At 43.6% G+C, this 23,127-nt stretch overlaps 1 protein-coding gene across 2 annotated transcripts in view; it reads left to right on the forward strand.

The window, feature by feature from the left end:
* Positions 1-4,908: 4,908 nt before the first annotated feature.
* Positions 4,909-23,127, forward strand: part of RAB37 (RAB37, member RAS oncogene family) — a 56,027-nt gene continuing 37,808 nt past the window's right edge. The window contains exon 1 of one of the 2 annotated variants that reach the window (XM_043585194.1): positions 4,909-5,414. In XM_043585194.1, coding sequence (XP_043441129.1) covers positions 5,349-5,414 — 66 coding nt within the window. In that variant the 5' untranslated portion in view covers positions 4,909-5,348. The remainder of the gene's footprint in view (positions 5,415-23,127) is intronic. The other variant, XM_043585196.1, reaches the window with a different exon arrangement.

Consider the following 23,127-nt stretch of genomic DNA (forward strand, 5'->3'; position numbering starts at 1 on the left):
ACAACAAATACATACAATGGCAAAGTACAGATTAAAACAATGCCTGATTTTAGCAATGGAGCTTTTATTTTTAAAAAGAATAAAATTTTTTAACTTGGTGATACAAGTCTTTGAAAATGAAATGTAAAGAATCATAACTTACTATTTAGCCCTGCACATAAACTGTGTTTGCTTAATGATAGCAGTTTAAATCCTGGAGGCTTGGGAAGGTGTTCACATTTTAGAATAAACCTGTAAAAATTACAGAAGATGATAATTACACATTATATAACTATGATAACATTTAAAATGTGATTTCTATTCATTGGAAAACTTTGAAAATAAAAGTATACCTGACAATACCCCAGTAGCAACGAACATGTCAAGTACCCCGATCTTGGTTCCTGATACCACTTGCCAATAAAAGGAACCAGGGCTTCTTGAAGAAATTACTAATTCCAAGAGGACAGAATCAACAAGATAACCCCAGAGCTAGAATCCTAAAATCCTAGTTCCAGAAAGAAAGAAGTGTTCAAAACAAAACAAAGGATGTCAAAGAGAGGTAAATGTTCAGTGGATAAACCCAACAAACACTACCTTAGTGAGGTGATCCAGGTTAATTAACATCATCAGTGATAAGTCTTACTTATAACACAACCTGTTGATATGATGTGTTGATAATGAAACTTTACCTCCATGGTCTTACTTTCAAAAAACACAGAACCTTGGTCTAACCAAGGGAAAAACATCAGCCAAATCCAAATTGAAGGACATTTTACAAAATACCTGACCAGTACTCCTTAAGCCTATCAAGGTAATCGAAAACAAAGAAAGTCTGAAAATTTTTCATAGTCCTAAGAAGCCTAAGGAAGCATAACACTTAAATGTAATGTGATATTTTGGATTGGGTCCTGGGAAAATACAAATAAAGTATGGATTTTAGTTGATAATAATATACCAACATTGGTTCATAGTTGTGACAAATGTAAAAATGTTAATAGTAGGGGAACCTGGGTGTGGGTGTACGATAATTCTCTACACTATTTATGCAACTCCTCTGTAAATATAAAATAATTCTAAAACAAAATGTTTATTTTTAAAAAGTATATCTGATAGAGGTTGGGAGATAAAGAGGGAAAAGAAGTGAAAGGAAGGGTGGGGTGCTAATAAATAATGGTAAGATAAAAGCTTATCTTTCTTATTCTTACTCTTTCTGAAGGATAACTTGAAAGTAACAATAGCAACAATGTATTTAATGATTATGGCTTATGAATAAGTGAAATGAATGACAGCAATGTCACAAGGGGTGAGAGGGAGAAATTGGGAATACTGTTTTTAAGGTACCTACACTGTACGTGAACCAGGAATGTCATCATTTGAAGATGGATTAAGTTTAGTTAAAAATATATACTGTTAACTCTAAGACAACTTAAAAGATTTTAAAGAAGAATTTTTTTATTGTTGTGCCAAGAAAGGAGATAAATAGAATTACACAAATTGCTCATTTAAAACCAGAGAATGCCGAAGGAAGAGGCACTTGGCAATGAATAAAATACAATTGCAAACATGACTGAGATTAATCCAAATATATCAATAATCACTCTAAATATGAATGGTTTAATAAGCCAATTAAAAGAGATTGTCAGAGTGGATTTTTTAAAAAAAGACAACTACATGTTGTCTACAAAAACCCATTTTCTTTTTTTTCTTTTTTTTTCAATATATGAAATTTATTGTCAAATTGGTTTCCATACAACACCCAGTGCTCATCCCAAAAGGTGCCCTCCTCAATACCCATCACCCACCCTCCCCTCCCTCCCACCCCCCATCAACCCTCAGTTTGTTCTCAGTTTTTAAGAGTCTCTTATGCTTTGGCTCTCTCCCACTCTAACCTCTTTTTTTTTTCTTCCTTCCCCTCCCCCATGGGTTTCTATTAAGTACAAAAACCCATTTTAAATATAAAGACACCAACAGGTTAAAAGTAAGGGAATGGAGAAAGTTATTCCATGCTAACTCTGATCAAAAGAAAGCTGGAGTAGCTATTTTAATTTCAGACAAAGAGGACTTCAGAAAAGAAAATTATCACTAATAAAGGGGGCACTACACAATGAAAAGGAGTCAATTCTCAAAAAAAATGTGTTTGCATCTAAAAAACGGTGTCAAAATACACAAAGCAAAAACAGAACAAAACAAAGAAAAAGATGAATCCACAATTATGGTTGGAGACTTCAAAACCCTCTGTCACTAACTGATACATCTAGCATGCCCAAAATCAATAAAGATATAGTTGACTTGAAGAGCACTATCAATCAACTTGATCTGATTGTTATACTCCATCCAACAACAAAATACACATTCTTCTCAAGTTCACCTGAAACATTCCCCAAGATAGATCATAAAACACACCTTAGCAAATTTAAAAGAATAGAAATCACACAAGGTATGTCATTTTAAATTAGTAGTAGTAGTAGTCATTTCAGGGACGCCTGGGTGGCTCAGTCAGTTAAGCATCCGACTTTGGCTGAGGTCATGATCTCATGGTTTGTGAGTTCGAGCCCCGCGTCGGGCTCTGTGCTGACAGCTCAGAGCCTGGAGCCTGCTTCAGATTCTGTGTCTCCCTCTCTCTCTCTGCTCCTCCCCCACTCATGCTGTCTCTGTCTCTCAGAAATAAATAAACGTTAAAAAAATTTAAACAGTATTAGTTATTTGAACATAAATAGCCCTAGAATGAAGAAAATTGATCTTTTTCCTATTACATTTTAATGGACACATTCCTTAAAGAATATCTATTTTTCTTCACTTTTTTTAGTTTTTTATTTTATTCTAGTACAGTTAACATACAGTGTTATATTAGTTTCAAGTGTAAAATATAGTGATTATTTTCTTTTACTGTTATTATTTGCTCAACAATATGCTTTCTGTTATCCTCTGCCTGGCTAATGCCTAAGCATTGTTCACTCAAAACTTAAAAATTAAAAACTTTAATATAGTATGACAAAAGCATAAAGCTAATAATTGAAAAAAATCTGTAGAAAATAATAAAATATTTATGACAGAAGAGATTAATGTCCTTAATATATAAAGAGATTTTTATAAATCAATAAGAAAAAATGAGCAAATTTATTCTTGGCTCTTAGCCCACACAGCAACCAGAATAGTATCTTTAAATTCCAAGTCTGACCATGTCACTCCCCTACTTAAAGTTCTTCAATGGCTTCATATTGCTCTTAAAATAGAGTCCAAAACCCTTAACATAGCCCACATGATCTTGTCCTTACCTACCTCTCTAGACATTTCTCCCATCATCCTTCTCCTCAACCTCTGTAGCTCCAGTCAGGCTAGTCTTTTTTCAGCTCCTTTTTTGTACATGCTGATCTCTCTTCCTAGAGTCACACTATCACTCCCTTCATTTGACTGATGCTCACTCTTTCTTCAGATATCAGCTTAAATATCATTTCTCAGGGAAGTCTTCTGTCATCAACTCCAGATCATTTTGGATCCTCTATAATATGTGCTATTAATAACCTTTGAGAAAACAGATGAAATCGTGTTTCTGAATCCTCAGAGCTCCGAAGCAGGCCCTGAGAAGGGTAAAATTTCCCAGGAATGTGAGGCTCAAGTGAAAGCTACCATTGGCTTCTGGAACCTTCTTATCTATGACAGTCATGGATGGAGAGGAAGCCCAAGAGAAAGTTGTGATGAGATCTTCTCCAAGCTATTAGTCCTTAAGTTTTTTGAATAGACAACTTAGGGAACATAATGAAATCTATGGGACTTCTCTCCAGAAAAAAAATGCATATAAGTAAAACTTCTGACAATGTTTTCAAAGGTTCACAATTCCCTAAAGTCTATCTATTCACCTCAGTCTAAGAACCCCAATAGTAGGCCTAATGAGAATCTCATACACACAAACACACCAGTTCCCTGCCTTTATTCATTTAATCATTACTCATTGAGTATCTACAGACTTCAGTAATAATAACACTTTATAAATGAAATTTGATTTATGGTTTAAAAAAAAGAAAAATTTTCGTGTACATTTTCATGTACATTTTGGCCATTAGCCAAAAAGAAGCTGAAATCCAGGAGTAAAACACACCCTTTTAACGTTAGGCCTGGCCCTTTCCCTCCATATTGACCAATGGCCAGTGGTAATAGGACTTGTGCCTAGTGACAGCCACCTGATGAACACCAGGGTCATCATAGGAGGACCAAAAGCCAAATCATCATAGGAGGACCAGAGCCAAAATCTCAGCCCCCAATTCCCAGGGTGCCCAGTCCTATGCTCTCCTCTTCCAGATAGTGATGTAACTGCGAATGGAAGGTCCCAACAGAAGGCCTCCCCTGGTGTTTACATGAGGTAACCAGAGCTTCTCATCTCCCTGCTCACAGAGCATGATAGTTAACATTCTTTATGTTTTTGATATATGTCAGGCACCATTTAAGGCTATTTACATGAATTAACTTACTAAATCCTCAGAATACCACCAGAGAGTAGGTACTATTATTATCTCTATTTTGTGAACACTTAGGGAAGGTTAAGTAACTTGCTCAAGGTTATACAACTAACAATTTTCAGAGCCCAGATTTGAACTCTGGAGCCTGTACTCTTAATTAAGCCACCAGTCTGCCTTTCCTGAGCCAACTGTTCCTACCTTTTGTGGGTCAAGTGCACGCTAGAGAGTGTAATTAAAGCTCTGGACCCTCTCCCTGGGAAAATGCGGGTAAGCAGAATTTTGCAAAATAATTCAAGACTTCAGGGACTCTCATGGCCCATCATCTATGAACCTCAATACATACTGGAGGGAGCTGTCCGGGACCAAAACAGAAGCTGCGCCAGCACCGCAGGACTTCGCCCCTGCAAACACGGGAGGAGAGCTGAGCTGCGTGGTATGACGGGGATGCTCGCTCACTGAGAATCAGGAAGAGTGAGCTCCTGGGACCGCAATGCCCTGGGAACGCAGCAGACGCTGAGCCTCCGAAGTCCGGTAGCTGAACCAGATACACACGGACCACCAGCTAGACTGAAATCTTGTATCTCTGCCAGCACCCTGGAGTCACAAGACGGGGGATTCTGGGCGGACGGCATCTCAGAACTCCGGTCCCGGGCGCGGGGAGACGGTATCGCTGTTCCTGGTGCTGAAACGCCGCGGTTGCGAAGGGGAACCGCCGCCTGCCTGCCCACCCCCCACCGCGTCCCCGGTACAGCGCCGCAACCTCTGTGAGAGCTGTCCAGTGCTGAACCCGGATGCGGCCGGGCCCGCGGGGCTAGACCCGAGCCTGCCGCACCCAGCGGAGCCCGGACCGAGCTTTTGGGAGCGCTGACGCAGAGCGCTGGAAGGCGAGAAGCAGTGGGCTCCACGCCGGGCATGGACCAGCAGAGACTGGACTCCTACCAGTGGGGAGCTAGCTTCAATGAGCACGTCCTTCATAAGGTAAGATCTCCGGCAGTCCCCTGCCCCCATCCCAACGCTGGGAGAGGGCGCCATCAGCAAGAGTTCTCTCCACTCCCCTGACTTGGCTTTGGGACTTAAAGAGAAACCAGTCCATATCTGTGAGCCTGGGAGCCCCTTCTGTTGGATCCTGTTTGCTGCTCAAAACAGGCTTGCGTAAACACTGGGGGAGGGGCCGACGCCTCAGATTGTCAGGATCTCTGTTCATTTATTTAAGTCACCTGTGTCCCTTTCTCACTCACTTCCTCTTGCCTCGGATCCATTTGAACTCCTGTGTACCCTGAGCACCCTTGCCCGTCCGTGACCCTTCTGGTTGGCTGTTTGTCCTCTCACCCTTCCTTCACAAGCTCCGGCCCTGTTATGTCTGGGAGTTGTGGTCACAGACCTGAATTCCTGGCCAACTTGGGTGAAATCACACATAGAAATGATCTACAGCAGGAATTAGACTCCCTCCTGTCTCCAGAAGGCTGCCCTCCGGCCACAACTTGCTCTTAGCCCACCGGAAAGCATTTGCTTGTTTCAAAGCTGTAACTCATCCCTTGCCTCCCTCATTCAAATTTCTTATGCAACTCAATCCCCAATAATGTAGGTTTCCTCTCAGAGTGATCGCTGGGGAAACGTAGCAGCCTCTCTCTAGGCAAGTCTTTTAATCCAAAATCCATCACCTCGAAAGAATCAGAGCCTATATTTGCCACAAGTCATTATTGCCTCATCCTTTTCTCTGCCTTCCTCACTGAGCCCTTATATTTCCTACTTTGCTAATACCAATTTATCTCTTAGTCCCCTGACTAATGTCCTATACTCGGAGGTTATAGGTCCTACACTCGGAGATTATTTAAATCAAAATATCACTTTAAAAATTTCATGAATGTGGGGCACTGGCTGGTTCAGTCAGGAGAGCATGTGACTCTTGATCTCAAGGTCATGAGTTTGAGCCCTACATTGTGTGTAGAGATTATTTAAGTAAATAAATAAATTTTAAATAAACAAATAATAAAAATTCCATGAATGCAAGCTCTGAAATAATCCAATCCACTCTATTCCCCTGTTACACAGTTTATATTTGAGGAAACTAAAGTCCGGAGAGATAAAGTGACTTGTGCAAGAAAATAAGGTGGTAAATGGCAGAGCTTGTACTAAAAGCCAGGACCCATGACTCCAAGTCTAATACCTTTTTCTCTGTACAAGTGTGGTCCACAGGCCAGCAGCACTGGCCTTACTTGGGAGCTTGTTAAAAATGGGAAATCTCAGGCCCCACCCAAGACCTACTATTTGAATTTGTATTTTAAAACAATCCTTAGGAAATAAATATGCACACTAAAGTTTCAGACGAATGGGCCTGAATCACACTGGCTATTTACTTTTTTTCATGTTTATTTATTCTTGAGAGAAAGAGACAGAGTGCGGGCAAGGGAGGGGCAGAAAGAGAGAGAGAGAGAGACAGAATCTGAAGCAGGCTCCAGGCTCTGAGCTATCAGCGCAGAGCCTGATACAGTGTTCGAACTCACGAACCACAAAATCATGACCTGAGTGAAAGTCAGACGCTTAACCAACTGAGCCACCCAGGTGCCCCCACACTGGCTATTTCTGACACAAGTGAAGGAAAATCAACTAACAGAAGTGCATCTGTAAATTTAAATAGTCCACGTGACTTCTCCCTCCAGATCCCTGAACCCCTAAACGTATAGAGAAAGAGAGAAATGTATAACAACTACCCCAGCCAGGAAGTTTTAAAACAGTTACAGTCTGAAGTAAACTAGAGTAAGATGTAATTCTTTGAGGTTGTGAATCTAGCCTCAGTAGAATGTGCATTCAAGCAAAGGCATATAATTACAAATCAATTACAGTAGCATCCTGGTAAATAGATATATGAGTCTCTCCAAGTTTAAAACATCTTATAAAGATGTAAATACTCATGTTGGTGCTTTAAGATTTGGAAGTCAAAGTTGTCAAATTATTGATTAGTGTGACTTTTTCCACCTCAATTACCCACATATGAAATATAGGATGTAGCCCACAAGAACTTCACTTCCTTTGGGTTTATTTACCACCGAATTGGGAGAGAGTCTGTTCTGACAACCTCCAATATATTTGAAGACAAATGTCTGCTTAGTACTTGTGAATGCTTGGTTTCTTCAGCTTGATTGTGAGCATCTTGACAGCAGATGCTGCACTCAAACCTTCCCGTAACAGACAGAGTAATGTATGTATAGAAAGTTTCCTTTTCATATAATGCTGATCACCTCCTCCTAATGTGATTTTATTATTGTGAATGATTTTTTAATGTGATCCACCTAAGAACCTTTATGTAAAAGGGCCAGGAATAAACATACTTGTATTATGCTTAGGTTTGCTATATAATAGAGTCCAAGAAATTCTTGTTGATTCATTAGAACATATTGGCCATGGGAAGCAGAGTTCCCCTCCAACATTAGTTGCCAGAAAGAATGATTTTTAAGATCAAGTTTTTATTGAAGTATAACAAACACAAGAAAACCTCAAATCATATGTGTACATCCTGATGCATTATCACAAAGTGAGCACCTCTATGCAACCACTACCAAGATTAAAAGACAGAACCTTGCCAGCTTCCCAGGAATCCCACACACACACCTTTCCATATACTCTCCCTTAGCCTCCCCAGAAGTTACCTTTACAGAGGGGAAAGTATCATTTAATGTTTGGACAGGACTTCCAGATTTTATGTAGGATAGTTTTTAAAACTTGCTAGAGAAGACACATTGCTGTATGGTGGATAGAAACCCCAGGCTTGAAATCAAACAGACCTTGATGACTTTGAATGACATCTGTGAGCCTCACTTTTCTTATCTATAAAATGGGAATAATAATACCTGGCTTATTGTCTTTTGAAGGAAGATGTTAGATAATATAATGTAAATATGTAGATGTAAATATGTATTTCTCTGGCATGGTGGTTGTTTTTAGGGCACATATCTCGGGCTCCAGAGCAACTTCAGTAGGTGTCACATAAAGTGTCACCTAAAATAATGAATCTTTGTAAGAAGAATGGCAGTTCTATAAACAGAAACACACACACACACACACACACACACACATTCTTCATGGGCACAGTCCCATGGGATTAAGCTCACACACCCACCTCACTCACTCATCAAGGCTTCCATGTGAACATCCCAACCCTGATTTTCTAGGTTGAATATTTCCTTTCTCTGGGAGGTGAAGCATGGGGCACAATAAAACCTCTCATTAAAATTCACTTATATGGAAAACATATGCCAAATATCATCAGCCTTGGATGGTACCTGCACTTTAGCTAGTCCCAAGAGTTAGAGGGTGACCCAGATGAGCCTGAGTAACTCTTAGAATATTCCTGGAGTGTGGGCTGGAAGCTGGGAACTGCTTGGAAACATTGAGTTCATCCATCACATGCTTGGAGTTTTTAAATAGAGTTGCTATTATTCTCACAAATCTGAATATTTGATGCAACTAAATAATTTAAAACATGTGAACAACCTTGCCTCTCTTTCACTGAGAGACCTCCTAGCCCTCTCTTGCTACCAGTATAGTCTTGAGAGCGGTCGAGAGCAATGGTGAGGCTTGGAAACTCAGGAACAGCCCACGGATTGCATTCTTGCTGTGCCAGGGCCTTAACATGAACTCTAGGAAAATGAAGCACGGAGCTTTGCCCCAGATGCTAGTGAATCAGGACAAAGAGACTCACTTCCTATTTCACCACCACCAGCACTCTGATGCACACCCACGTGCTAACCTTGTTCCAGGAGGGGCAAATAATTGCTAAGCCAAAGTCACTCTCCTCTGTAGCATCTCAGAAAGACCATTGACCAAGGGGGAAGAAAGATGTGAATGTCCATCCATTCATCCAGGGCTTAGTCCTTGTTGGGAAAAAATGGAACTATCAGGGAAATAAGGACAAAACGTCTGTGTCTTACAAGGGATTTCCATTCCCTCTGACTCAGAGTGCTCTAACACTTCTAGCTGAGTGAGAAAGCCAAGAGGTCATCTCCAGTACCCCCCTCCTCACTTGTACTTTTCCTTCACATTGCTTGTCTACTGTTCATCCTGTGATTTCCACACCCTTTATCCTTATCCTTCTCTTTTTTTTTTTCACTTAAACAATGTTTATGGTAAAAGAATCTGATTCCACAGGAAAACCTGTACCCATAGGTGAGGAGATTTTACTTTCAAAATGAGTCCATTGTACCTCAATGAGGTAGTGTCGATGGTGGGAGGGGGAGGGGTTCTTTAAAAAAAAAAAAAAAAAGTAAAACCAAAGCCAGAGCACTAGCTCCAGCCCTGCCCGATTTCCATCCTCAGCTCAGGAACAAACAAACAAGCCAGTAAAAGTTAACTGTTCCCTGTTAGAATGTTTCCATTTGCCTGTTTTCCTCTCTTGCTGGCTCTGGCCGCTTTCAGATAAATAAATGAAGTGTGTGTTACCTCACTGAGGATCTCTGGCGGGTCTGAGACTCCCTTGACCAATTTGTCTGTCCTGCCCAGATCCCAGAGCAGGCAGCTGGCTTGGGGAGTGGTGCTGGCTGGTTCTCTTGGACAACCTCAGCAGGAAATGATGGTGACTCAGTCCAATATCTCAAAGCCATTTTCCAAACTCTTCAGGCCTCCCTCCCCAAGTACTCCTCCCTCTAATTTGGGCTTCCTGGTGTCTTTTGTGAGAAAATATCTAGGACTCACCAGTGTTGGTCCACTAAGATTTTTTTCCTAGAAGCTGTTCTGGGGAGTGGCTTTGACTTCCTTCATTTTGTGGGCAGGAAACCCAGATTTGCTGGAAGTAAACAGCCAGAGGTGAGCACCAGGCTGGGGAACTGTTAAAACAGGAAATCTGAAGTGGCTCTAAAAGAATCCCAGTGTGCTCCTTGCTTCTGGCCTCCCGTTCTCAGGCAAGAGAAGCAGTCCCTGGAGACGGCAAGTGAGAATGGAGCCCACGGCTCCTTTGCCAACTTGCACAGCATTCAAGTAATGTGCTTGTCCAGTCCGCAGTGGCCCTGGACCAGCTTCCCACCGGCCAACCAGAGGAGGTTTTCTGGGGCCAAGTGAGAGCTCCAAGCCAACAGCCAACAACAGATCTGGAAATCTTAACCCTTAACTAACTGTACCAGTCAAAACCTCCCCAGACCTCACCCTGCTCCTCGAGGTAACAAGGTCCTATGAAAATAATCGTTTAAACAGGCAGAACTCAAGAATCCCCTAACAGATGATTCCTATCTCACTGACCCTGATGCCAAAGTCTGCTCCCTCCCTCCTTATTTGTATTTCTGCTTAGTGGCAGACAGTTTTGATCCATCCACATGAGGGTTCTATTGAATGCTTTGTGTTTCTGAAAATGGGATACTTTTTAAATGTTTATTTATTTTTGAGAGAGAGGAACGTGGGCAGACAGAGAGGGAGACAGAAAATCCAAAGAAGGCTCCAGGCTCTGAGCTGTCACCACAGAGCCTGACTCAGGGCTCGAACCCACAAGCTGCGAGATGTGGGAGCGGAAGTCGGATGCTCAACCGACAGCCACCCAGGCGCCCCTGCAAATGGCATACTTTTAAGGGTCTTGAACAACTAGTCCTCTGCCCCTGGCTGCCACCAACACACACACACACACACACACACACACACACACACACCTCCTTTCACAAGGTATAGGCAGAGCCAGTGATAATGTGTTCTTGGTCTCTATCCCTCCTCCTCTTTTGTTGTTAAGGGCCTTTTAAAGGCAAAGCAAACCTTTCCCCTCCCCTTCCTCCTCCTGCCCCCCTCCTCCTCCCTTGCTATTTGAATTTTGCATCCACACCACTCCCAGAAAGTCTGCTTACTATAAAGCAGATCTGCCATGTATCAGAGCAAACCTCCAGGGGACTGTCAGGAACGTAGCACCCTGCTTCTTCCAGCCCCTCCCAGCTTCACACTGAGAAGCCCTCAACCCTCAGAAAAAATGGCATTGCTGGTAAAGACTCAGCCCAGATGAAGCAGAGCCCCCCTCCAGCCCATCAGGAGCCTCATCCTCTGTAGGGGACAGTCTTCCCTGAGATTCTTCTCCCTTCTCCTGCTCCCCTTGTCAGGTGTCATTAAGTTGGGAACAGAGAAGTACAAAATCATCTCTGCACTATCATCTGGAGGGACCCAGTGAGACTAATAATTGTTAATCATAAATGATAAAAATTAACGCATGATTCATCTGTGGAGCATTTTATAGTTTACAAAATACTTTAACATATGCTGTGAGACTTAATACTTACCACATGCCTTTTCCAGTAAGGGTTATTATTAATTCCATATTATAAATAGGGAAATGGAGGTGAAACGGAAAAAAAATAAAGTCACTGCTCAAGGTCACAGTTGGTAGGAATTGTAGAAATTTAAATAATAACAGCAGACCCTTTATAAAGCAATGTGCCAGGCACTGTTCTAAGGACCTTACATCATTCAATCCTACAGCAACCCCATTTTAATCTCATCTTAAATTTATTTTTAAATTTATTTATTTTTGAGAGATAGAGTGAGACAGAGCACAGGCAACGGAGGGGCAGAGAAAGAAGGAGACACAGAATCCAAAGCAGACTCCAGGTTCTGAGCTGTCAGCACAGAGACCGATGCAGGGCTCAAACCCAGGAAGCTGATTGTGACCTGAGCCGAAGTCGGATGGTCAACCGACTGAGCCACCCAGGCACCCCTCATTTTAATCCCATTTTATAGATGAAGAAACAATGGGGAGCCTGGGTGGCTCAGTCGCTTAAGTGTCTGACTTTGGCTCAGGTCACAATCTCACGGTTTGTGGGTTTGAGCCCCGCGTCAGGCTCTGTGCTGAGAGCTCAGAGCCTGGAGCCTGCTTTGGAATCAGTGTCTCCCTCTCTCTCTGCCCCTCCCCCACTTACACGTGTGCGTATGCACTCTCTCAAAAAATAAACATTAAATAAATAAATAAGAGTAAACAAGGCAGAAAGACAACAAGAAACTTACCTGAGGTCACCCAGCTAATAAATGGCAGAGCCCAGATTCAAACCTTAGACAGCTGGACATGCAGTGGGATAGGGTCAGGAGAGGGCAAAGAGCTGTGCTGAGGGGGTCACAGAGTGTCTTCATTTAGGGTGTTGGCAGTGGTCCAGTGTGTAGCCCCCAGCTCTGTAGGATCAGAGCCCACTTTTGCTCACTCACTCAAGAGTGGATCCATCTCTCCAGGCAGGCTCGTCAAGACTCATGTATTGTTCTAGATGCCAAGCCACATTATCTCAGGGGATTGTTTGCTAAGCATGAAATCCAGAAAAAAAGGAGACTTGGAGGGTTCAGATGTTTAATGAAATCAGGCTGATATGGTTTGATGGCTGGTGACGCTATGAACACAGCTTGAACGTGCAACTCCTGTGGCCCCTTCTTCCTCAGGTCCTCTCTACCCTGACCCCTGCCTCCCTGGCTATATTTATTCCTGGTATGGGGGGAAGGGGCATGCTGTTCTCTCCAGACCTCATTCCCTGCACTCCTTTAGGAACTACTTGCCTTTGAGTTTGAGAATGCCCAGGACTCGACCTGACTGGGGGCAGAGGGGTAGGGATGCTCCCTCTTCCAGAGGCCCCATCAGACACACCAACAGTTGTCATCTTATATCTTTGCCTCCATCTTTCTCAGTGCCCTTGTCAGGACCTTAGGGATTTGGGCTTCAAGGGAGAAGACCATGAAAGAAGAAAAAGGTGATTGGGGCCATTTCTCCATAGCCTACCACTGCCCCATCCCACATGCCCCCCATTGAAACCGGACATCACTTTTGAGAATCTTGAGAATGAATTCTACAAACTTCTGCTGGGCATCATGTGTTCCTGAGCACCCAGGAACAGGGCCCATTCCCAACCCCCAAGGAACTGAGTGTGGCAGATGGGGCGGGTCAATGGGCTGGCACAGAGATGATTCAGGCCCCATCTGACCTTTGCCCAATATGACACATGGACTTCAGTGTCTATGAAGACTTTTTAAAGGTCATGGACCCCTTGTTCTCGCGTGGTGGGAAGTGGGCCCCTGGGTCAAATGCTTGCAGCTCTCTCAGACTACCAAGTACTGAGTCCCGGCTCAGGGGCTGATCTGAAGGGCTATAAATTTCAAAGCTCCAGGAGAGGTTCCCAATGCTGAAGGCCAAAATGGCCCTGGGCCCCAAAGATAAGAATCTCTTCCAGTCCATGTCCAAGACAGGGAGGGGTTCCCCAGTGTACCTCTGAGAAGTACCTGCAGTAAAGATCCATGGCCCAAGCTTGGCAGAGTCAGATGAGTGGCAGCAGAGTTGGCACCCCCTCCCTAAACATTGCCAAACATCTGAGCCAATAAACATCCAGTCAAACTCAAAAATGCCAGAGCTCTGACCGACCCCGGGGGATGATGGGTTGGTCCATGAAGGGAGTCTTGGGACAGACAGAGGCAAGGGGTCAGGTAAGCTCTGCAGTCATGCCCTCAGAGACCCTCACTCCCTCATACCTGAGGAGCAGGGTCTCTTCCAGACATCATAGTGCAGCACCACAAACACAAAGAAGGCCACACAGAGTAGCCCCTGACCACCACCTGCTTGTCTGGCCCACTCGTTGCCCTGTCCACCCCCTGCCCCGTTCACCACCTGCCTGCTCACAGATTTGCTTAGAGCAGGAGGCAGCTCATTAGCTAAAGAAGAGAATGGGGCTTGGGGTATCAAAAAAAAAAAACTAGGTTTTGTCCTGGTTATGCCACTCACCAATTGTACTTCCTTGGTCATTCCATTCAAGTAGCCTTTTACAGTTTGCAAAACACCTGCATATAAGTTATCTCATCTGATTTCCACAGCCCTGAGCATAAGCCACCCAGGTTTCATTGTTGTCTGTAAACAGAGAACTCTTGTGGTCAGGATCATTTTGATGGACAGTGACAAAACCCAAGTCAAACCACCTTAAACAAGAAAAGAAAATTCATTGGTTTGTGTAAGTGCGAAGTCTGGCGATGCTGTTTAGTTGGATCCAGGGACTCAGACAATGGCATCTGTCTCTGTCTATCAACATTCTACCCTCTAACTTAGCTTTATTCACAGGTAGGTTTCTTGTGGGGTCACATGACTGTCAGCAGGTGCAGGTCACATCCTCACAGCTACTAGTTTCCAATGAAGTCCTATATCTAATGCTCATTGGACTGAAATGGGTCACATGGAGGAGTTGGTCCCATCCAAGGCCTATTGACCACGAGTGGAAGAGAGTGGTTTCCAAGGAAAATGGGGGTGTGTTAGCTATAGACTAGTCATGAAAAAGCAACTTAGGACTCCATGGTAATCCTGGAGAAGGCTGGGTCCCAATATTTTCAAATCTTTAATGAAAAGTGACTGAAAAAGAACTGAGCTGAACTTGTCACTCTCCCCATGAAACTGGACTGTGTCCCATACATGGTGTCATTTAAGACTGGATACCCAGACCTAGGTTATTAACAATCAAACTTAGGTAATGAACTGATGTCACCCTATAAACCAATTGGCTTACTGGGACTGTGGAGCCACACCTCACCCTATGAGTGGGCGTAGGCTGTCCTGTAGAGGAAACAGATGACCCAATTTTCAACCGCCCCAGGAGGAGGTCGATGCAGGGACAGCAGATGAGGACACAGGAAGCAAGCCTCAGGTTAGAATGAGGGGAAGTTCTTCCTCCTGGTTTTGGGACCAGGGTCAGTTGGTGTGAAGACGCCTGAATTTTTCCAGTGGGAGTAAGGCAAGAGTAGTCTATGGTCACGTGGAAGCAGTTGAGAAGTGATATGGAAGCCTTCCGAACAAGGCCAGCTTTGTGGGTGTGCCACCTGGACAGTCACTTGGGGCTCCACATTTGGAAGGGCCCTGTGATTAGTTTAATACCCTGCTGTCACTATCTTGAGATCATCTCAATATGTTTGTACAAGGAGTCCCGTATTTTCATTTTGTGCTGGACCCCAGATTATGTAACTGTTACTGCTGTCAAGTAAGAACCCCTGGAGGGTCTGAACCCTGGTCTGTGCAGTAGTTCTGAGTTATTGACTTGGGTGCATCCTCTTCTTTTGGTCTCACTCCATGAGTGGTTTCTGATGAGCCATGAAGAGCCAGAGAAGGGTTATCTCATGCTCTGGGCAGAATAGCAAAGGGGTGATCAGTACTCCCCCAAATGCTGTCACTGTGTCACCAGTGACATTCACTGGCGAGGAATGGTGGTACCCAGGTCCAGAGCAATCTGCAAGGGTAACGGGCAACAGGAAGCATGGTGTGGAAGGCAGATCAGAACACCCAAAAGTGAACAGGCAAGGTTCCAGCCTTGGGAAACTTGGGGTAGGTGGCTTCCCCACATAGGTCTGGGAAAGAAGTAAATGAGGCTTGTGTTTGTGACTTGAGCACTGGGTTGGATAGTTAACTTCTATTGGTGGCTATTGGTTAACTGCAAGAGCCATTATTATTAACACATGTCTAATTACAAAATTTGAGAAATGCAAAACAAAGAAAAAATTATCTGTGATGCCACTGTTTCAAAACATGTACCTTATATCAAAATGGAATTGTTCTCTAAAGTATATATATACAATTGACCTTTGAACAATACAGGTTTGAACTGCACAGGTGCATTAACATGCAGATTTTTTTCAATAAATACCATATAGTCCACTATGGCATTTCTCTTCCTTATGATTTTCCTTTTTTAAAAAAATGTTTTAACATTTATTAATTTTTAAGAGACAGAGAGAGCAGAGCATGAGTAGGGGAGGGGCAGAAAGAGAGGGAGACACAGAGTCTGAAGTGGGCTTCAGCTCTGAGCTGTCAGCACAGAGCCCAACACAGGACTCGAACTCACGAACCGTGAGATCATGACCAGAGCCAAAGTCGGACACTTAACCAACTGAGCCACCGAGGCACCCCTCTTCCTTATGATTTTCTTAATAACATTTTCTTTTCTCTGACTTATTTATTGAAAGAATACAGTATGTAATACATATAACATACAAAATAAGTGTTAATCAGCTGTGCTATCAGTAAGGCTTCCAGTCAACAGTAGACTAAGTAGTTAAGCTTTGGGGGAGTCGAAGTTATATGCAGATTTTCAATTGCACAGGAGTCAGCACTCCTAACACCCCCCCCTCTCACTGTTGTTCAGGGCATTGTTCATTTCACCCTCATTAGTTTTAATGCTTACATAGTATTCCATTGTATGAACACATGAAAATCTGTTGTTAATTCTGAAATGTTGAAGCTTATCAAAAGGTACAGAGAATATCATAACAAAAAGGAAATGCCCATGTATCACTATTCATATTTACTAGATGCTAACATTTGGGGGGCGTCTGGGTGGCTCAATTGGTTAAGCATCTGGCTCTTGATTTCCGCTCAGGTCATGATCTTGTGTTTCATGAGATTGAGGCCCATGCTGGGCTCTGCACTGGTAGCATGGAGCCTGCTTGGGATTCTCTCTCTCTCTCTCTCTCTCTCTCTCTCTCTCTCCCCCCGTTCCCCACTCGTGCTCTCTCTCTATCTCAAAATAAATACATAAACATTTAAATAAATAAATGCTAACATTTTGCTGTAAGAAAGCCTTGAAGGAGACTTCTATGGGTCATGTGGGTGCTAGCCCCGTGAGACTTCTCAGAGATAGCTGGGATCTGCTGGAGGGATATTGGTGGGGACCCAAGGTCCCACAGTGGGAACCAGAAGGTTACTTTGGTTACTTTGAAATCACAGGACATAGGCTGTGGCACTTTGGTTAAACTCTGTTAGGCAGAGAAGTCATTGGACCCTGAGAGACATTTCATGATTGTCCAAGGCCACTCAGCAAGTAAAAGACAGAACCCCATCCCCAGGGTGTCTAACCCCAGACCTTGAATTCTTCCCCATTAGCATGCCGGCATGGTCCTCCCTGGACCCCTGGGATTCTCAGGGAAAGGAAGGCTTGAACTGGTAGCTTCCCCTTCTGATGCTGACTTCCTGCCATCCTAGTGCAGCCCTGGTAACAATTTCAGCCTGGCCCAGGACAAACACTAAAGCAGAGTCAATGCCAGTGGGGGACATTCATTCGCAATGCAGATTCAAGACTCTGCCTCCAGACCTGCCCAGATGCTATTGGAAAGTAGGCCTACTGCAGTGAATAACCATTAACTGGGTCTCAAGGGCAAAGGAGCCAAGCAACTTTACCTCCTAAGGATTTGCCTCCACCAAACCCAACTGCAGGATAGCAACCCCAGGAAAGCAAACCTAGACTTACACCAACACCACTCCGGGGAAGCCTCTCCTTCACTTTACCTCCTGTTTCTCCTTCTTCTGTTCTCAGGTCTCACTGTGTTTTAAGATAAAACACTTTACCTCTCCACCCATTCTACTTTGACTTGCCAGGAGTTGGTGGGAGATCACGAGGTCTTTGGAGTTTAGTCCTTCTGCTTTTCTGGCTCATTATTAATCTTGCAAAGGCTGTGTGAAATTTTGAAATGAAGTCATCATCTGAACTTTTGCAACTCTTTCCAGTGACCAGTGGGCTGGCACTGGGCACCATGGCTGAGACCAGAGGTTGAGACCTTTGGCCTCTTTGTCACAGAAACCCTCACTACCCTTGACAGAGGGCAGCATCCTACGTGGGAATGCCAGAAGGAAATTCTATGTGGCTGCTGTCAGAATGGCAAACCAATTGCCAGATACTTAAATAACATAAAGGCACAATTGGGCATTGGTTTTATTGGGGGAGAAAAATAATGTTAAAATAAGAAGACTGGCATCAATTTGTCAGTTTAGTACAGAATACTACATAATGCAGACCAACTCACCTGACCACCTTGCTAATTAACATAAGGCAATGAGAGTGGGTCAAGGGCTGTGTGGGACCCCTAAGCTACCTAATGCTTAGGACTAAGGTAAGGTATGTTTGCTTCCCTCCTTGGAAGGAAAAAAAGAAGCCAAATAATGAGCGACCATTTCTTCAGTAGGGGGGGAGGGCGGGTACATGGGTGTTTGTTTCATTATCCTTTATAACACATACACACATTATATAGACTCATCAAATACTTTATAACTTAAAATGAAGCAATAAGCTAGTAAAAAACAGAATTGAGGACATCTGGCTTTGTATCACAGAAGACAGGAAGGTGATGGAGAGGGATATGGGAGAAACCCCCCAGGATGGAATTTTTATTCTGGAACCTGTAGTAAACACCTCCTCTCTACTGAAGTAGATATTCTATGACACAATGGTTTAGAATGTCTCTTCTCTATTCGTGACCTTTAGGAACAAAGTCTTAACCTCCTCCTTAATTCTGAACTTGTCCTCAGTGATTCCTTCAGCAGGTGAGCATCAGTCACCCTTTCTTGTTGCAAGAACCACATGCCCTCAAGACAGGGCCATGTGAGTTTGTGGTTCACAGTGGGCTGCTTTGGGAAAGGGGTTGTGCTGAGTAGGCGGAATTGGACTGAGTCAAGGGGCCCTCTTCCCAACTGATGGAGGGCCATGGGGCCCTCATAAACAACAACCTTAGTCAGCATCCAGATGAGTAGGATTACTAGGGGGTTGGGGGGAACCCTAGGCCACAACCCCTGGAATGCAGCAGAGAGACTTCATGTCCAGAGAACATGTCCAATGTGAATAAGATCAGTGTCTGCCAGCCCTTAGCCCACATGTGAGCACCATCCTGGACAAAGTATCAGTCAATTTGTAGGCAATTACACACATCGTATTGGCAGAAAGCTATCAATTGTCCTTTCTTGGGAAACCTTCCTACTATTCTGGCTTGGGGGTGCTCAAATGTCCATTCTTTTATGAAATTAGGATCATAACAATTTAGTAGAAACTTTCTTCACCAAACCCTCTCTTAACCAAAGATTAGGTTAGCCGTAGATTAGATTAGCCAAAACCCTTCAATCTCATGGTCAATCATACACATTGGTTATAATTATGCCAGCTAATTAATCCATGTATAAACTAATCAACTATAAGTGTAAACAGAAAAGATATTGACCAGTGAAATGAGTGTGAGCAAAAAAACAAAACAAAAAAAACCCCAGCTATTTCTAAAAAAAAAAAAAAACAGATTGAATGCTTTGGGAAGACTCAATAAAAGCATGTCATTCAAAAAAATGCCACCAAATTCAGAATGAGTGAGAGAATTATAAAATAGGAGGAAAAACATAAAAACAAAGAAAGGTTTCACAATCCGATTGCTTCATAAGTGTCTACAATGTCTTGCTCCATGTCTGAGAAACTGGAACAAGGGCTCCAGGACACTACGATGTAGGCAGAAACACATTGTGCAGAAACAGCAATGAACCCTTCTTTCAAGAGACCCACAAGTAAACAAAGAAAAGGCTTAGGTCTACATCAGAACACTAGTAAATTACTACACATTTAGATATCTTGAGTAGAAAAGAAGTCCCTTACAGGAAGCATATATTTCTTCACAATTCCCTCACTTAACCAACAGTTTCAACAATCCAATCAATTACCAATTCCATTTACATTGGAAAAGACTGTACCTACTTGGTAAAATAAAAGGCTGACCACAATAATAGTCCCTCCCAATCAAAAAAAAAAAAAATTATTGGTGCATGATATCAACTTATTCCAGCAGTCTGGCCTTTCCAAGGCTAAGTGGCTATGAACTCTACTTTCAAGGTGTCATGCAAAGGTAAGCTTCAGCGTCACTTCAATCCAACACTTACCCTAATCATGTATTTTGGGGTTTGGGTTTTTTTTTAATGTTTATTTATTTTTGAGAGAGAGAGACAGAGCACAAGCAGGGGAGGGGCAGAGAGAGAGGGAGACACAGAATCCAAAGCAGTCTCCAGGCTCTGAGCTGTCAGCACAAAGCCTGATGCGGGACTCGAACCCACGAACCGTGAGATTATGACCCGAGCAGAAGTCGAACGCTTAATCAACAGAGAACGCTTAATCAACAGAGCCCCCCAGGCACCCTCCCCCAATCATGTATTTTGAAAGTTACCAGCCCCGTATATTTTTCTCTCTCAATCGACTCTTAAAAAGGCTGCGTCTCCTGAAAGCCAGTAATATGCATACAGTTCTCAAAAGGAGGTTGTCCAAACCCTATAATTTGTGGAATCTTTAAACATTAATAATTCAAAAACCAAAAGAGGGAAACCCCAGCAACTTTAGAACATGCTATAAATAATTAGGCACTCAGTCAAAGCCAGTGGTTAAATATCTTGGAATCTGTCTTAACAGAATGTGCTTTCCTGGAAACCATACAGCAAAAATGGCAAATGTCACTCTCACTCAAACCAGAGGAACTATATCTGAACGTCCTCGCTCTTGCAGTAAAGGCGCTAGTCCAACACCCAAAATCTGCCTTAACAAATTCTTTAAGGAGCAGCCGGATATGGCTGAGACAATACCAGGATACCAATCTATAAACATTATGAAACGGTTTCCTTTCAAACCTCTTACATGTGTTTGCTTCCCCTCCCCCCCCCCACCACCCCAAGTACTTCCCCCAAGCACTCTCTAAACGTCAGCTCAAGCTTGAACAAATTGGGCTGCAGGCAGGGCAGATCCCTGAATTCATGACCCAAACCCCAAGAACCCGAATGTTTCCCATGAGGACCACCAGTCAGCTGCAGAATGTAGATTGGACAGGACAGCTTTCCCAGATGTCATGAGCTAGCCAACCCCATCTCTCAGGACACGAGAAGGTCCCTTTTCAGACAGCCACCAACCCAGATGGCTGGAATTTCAGATTAAAACATTATCTCCAGCAATATATCCGACAGACACCTTTTCAGAAGCTTGAATAAGGCAATTAAAAGTGATCAGAGTGGATCTGTCTTTCTAAGTGGATTTACCTTTCCTCAGTTCAGCTAGGCTGCCAGAACTTTCCATCTCCAGCCCATATCTACCATCAAGATGAAGGCAGAAGCAACCAGATTCCTTCAACCAAATCAAACTGAGCTGAATTCTAAACTTCCCTGGATTTCTAGATTTGTGTCAGAAGTGTCAGCACACTAATTGGTGTCTGTGATAGATTACCAGAAAAGATGGGTGCCTCACTATCCAGAATAACCATGTACTTATAAGTTCCGTGAGGTGCTGACTGCCTAAAAACTCAGCAATAAAGCCACGTTATGCACAATCGCTAAAATGCACTGGCCCAAGGCTCTCTGTTATTCTTATACTTTGACTCACTCTGGTTTTGCTCTGCTTTGAGCTCTTCCACTTAAAAATCCCTCTGTAGGCACTTCCTGCTCTGTAAATCTCAATATTGGCTGGGTCAGAGGCACCTGGGTGGCTCAGTGGGTTAAGTGTCCAACTTTGCCTCAGGTCATGATCTCGCAGTTCATGAGTTCAAGACCCACGTCGGGCTCTGTGCTGACAACTCAGAGCCTAGAGCCTGCTTTGGATTCTGTGTCTCCCTCTCTCTCTCTGCCCCTCCCCCACTTGCACTGTCTCTGAATTAATTAATTAATTAATTAATTAAAGTAGGCTGGGTCAAAAACAGTCTCACTAACCCAACAAGCTTCAATGACCAGTCCAGTAATATTTAAGTTTGTCCAGGCTCTGCAAATATCCCCAGGATGGTACAGCTCTTGAAGTTCTAAGGAATCAATCATCTTTCAGGAAGTGGGAACAGGAGCAGAGAGCCACACATGCTGGGATGGGCATCTACCAAGTCTACCTCCCCCCACACCGCCTGGGGTGTCTGTGGTTGTGGGAAGTCAGGCAACCCCAGGTCATTAATAGCGGCCCCTAAACACTTCTATGGCCCCTGTACCTGTGGGGGCAACTGCCTGTAACCCCAGGTGTAGCTCATCATTTCTTCCCAAGCTGTGACTCCTCTCCCTGATGCTTCATCCCAGCCTCCACCAAAAGAGACCTAAGTGAAGTAATAGACCTTTGTCCTGCAGTCAGGAGGAATCATAGGGAATCCTCTTTCCCCTGGCTTCAGGAGGATGAAAGAAATCTCTCCACTTCATGATTCTGGGAGTTTGATCCTGAAATTCCTTGGGCTGCCCAGGTGGCCCTTCCTAGAATGACAGATAGTTGTGTCCCTGCTCCTGAAAGCTTGCCCTGTGTTCCCACATCTGGACCATCACATTATTTATTCGTTCAAGGCAACATAAAAACATTCAAGAACCCGCCATGTAGGAGACCTGCTATGCACAGGGGATACAGCAGTAAATGAGACAAAACCCTCACCTTCAGGCAGCCCAGAGCCTAGCTGAGAGGGAGAAACAATAAACCCATGTGCCAATAATGAATTTCATAAAGCAGTACCCACTATGAAGGAGGTAAAACAGGGCAATGGGGAGATATTAAGGGTGGTGGCAGGACTACTGCCATTAGGGTGGTCAGAGAAGGCTGCTCTGGGAGGGGACAATGTGAGCTAAGATGTGATGGTACAAAGAAGCTAACTAGTCTGGGGTGCCTTGGTGGCTCACTCAGTTAAGCGTCCAACTCTTGATTTTGGTTCAGGTCATGATCTCATGGCTTGTGGGATCAAGACCCAACACAGAGCCTGGTTGGGATTCTCTCTCTCTCCATCTCTCTCTCTTTACCCCTCTCCCCCCCCACCCCCCGGCCCCACACGAGTGTGCTCTTTCTCTCTCTCTCTCTCAACATAAATAAACATTAAAAAAAGAAGAAGCTAACTAGTCACACATCTGTGGGAAGAACATTCCAGAAAGAAGATACACAGCAATTGTCAATGCCCTGAGAAAACAGCAAGCTTCATCATGTCAGAAGGACAGTGGCTGGAG

The sequence above is a fragment of the Prionailurus bengalensis genome, chromosome E1 (assembly GCF_016509475.1).
Source record: "Prionailurus bengalensis isolate Pbe53 chromosome E1, Fcat_Pben_1.1_paternal_pri, whole genome shotgun sequence".
Lineage (NCBI taxonomy): Eukaryota > Metazoa > Chordata > Mammalia > Carnivora > Felidae > Prionailurus > Prionailurus bengalensis.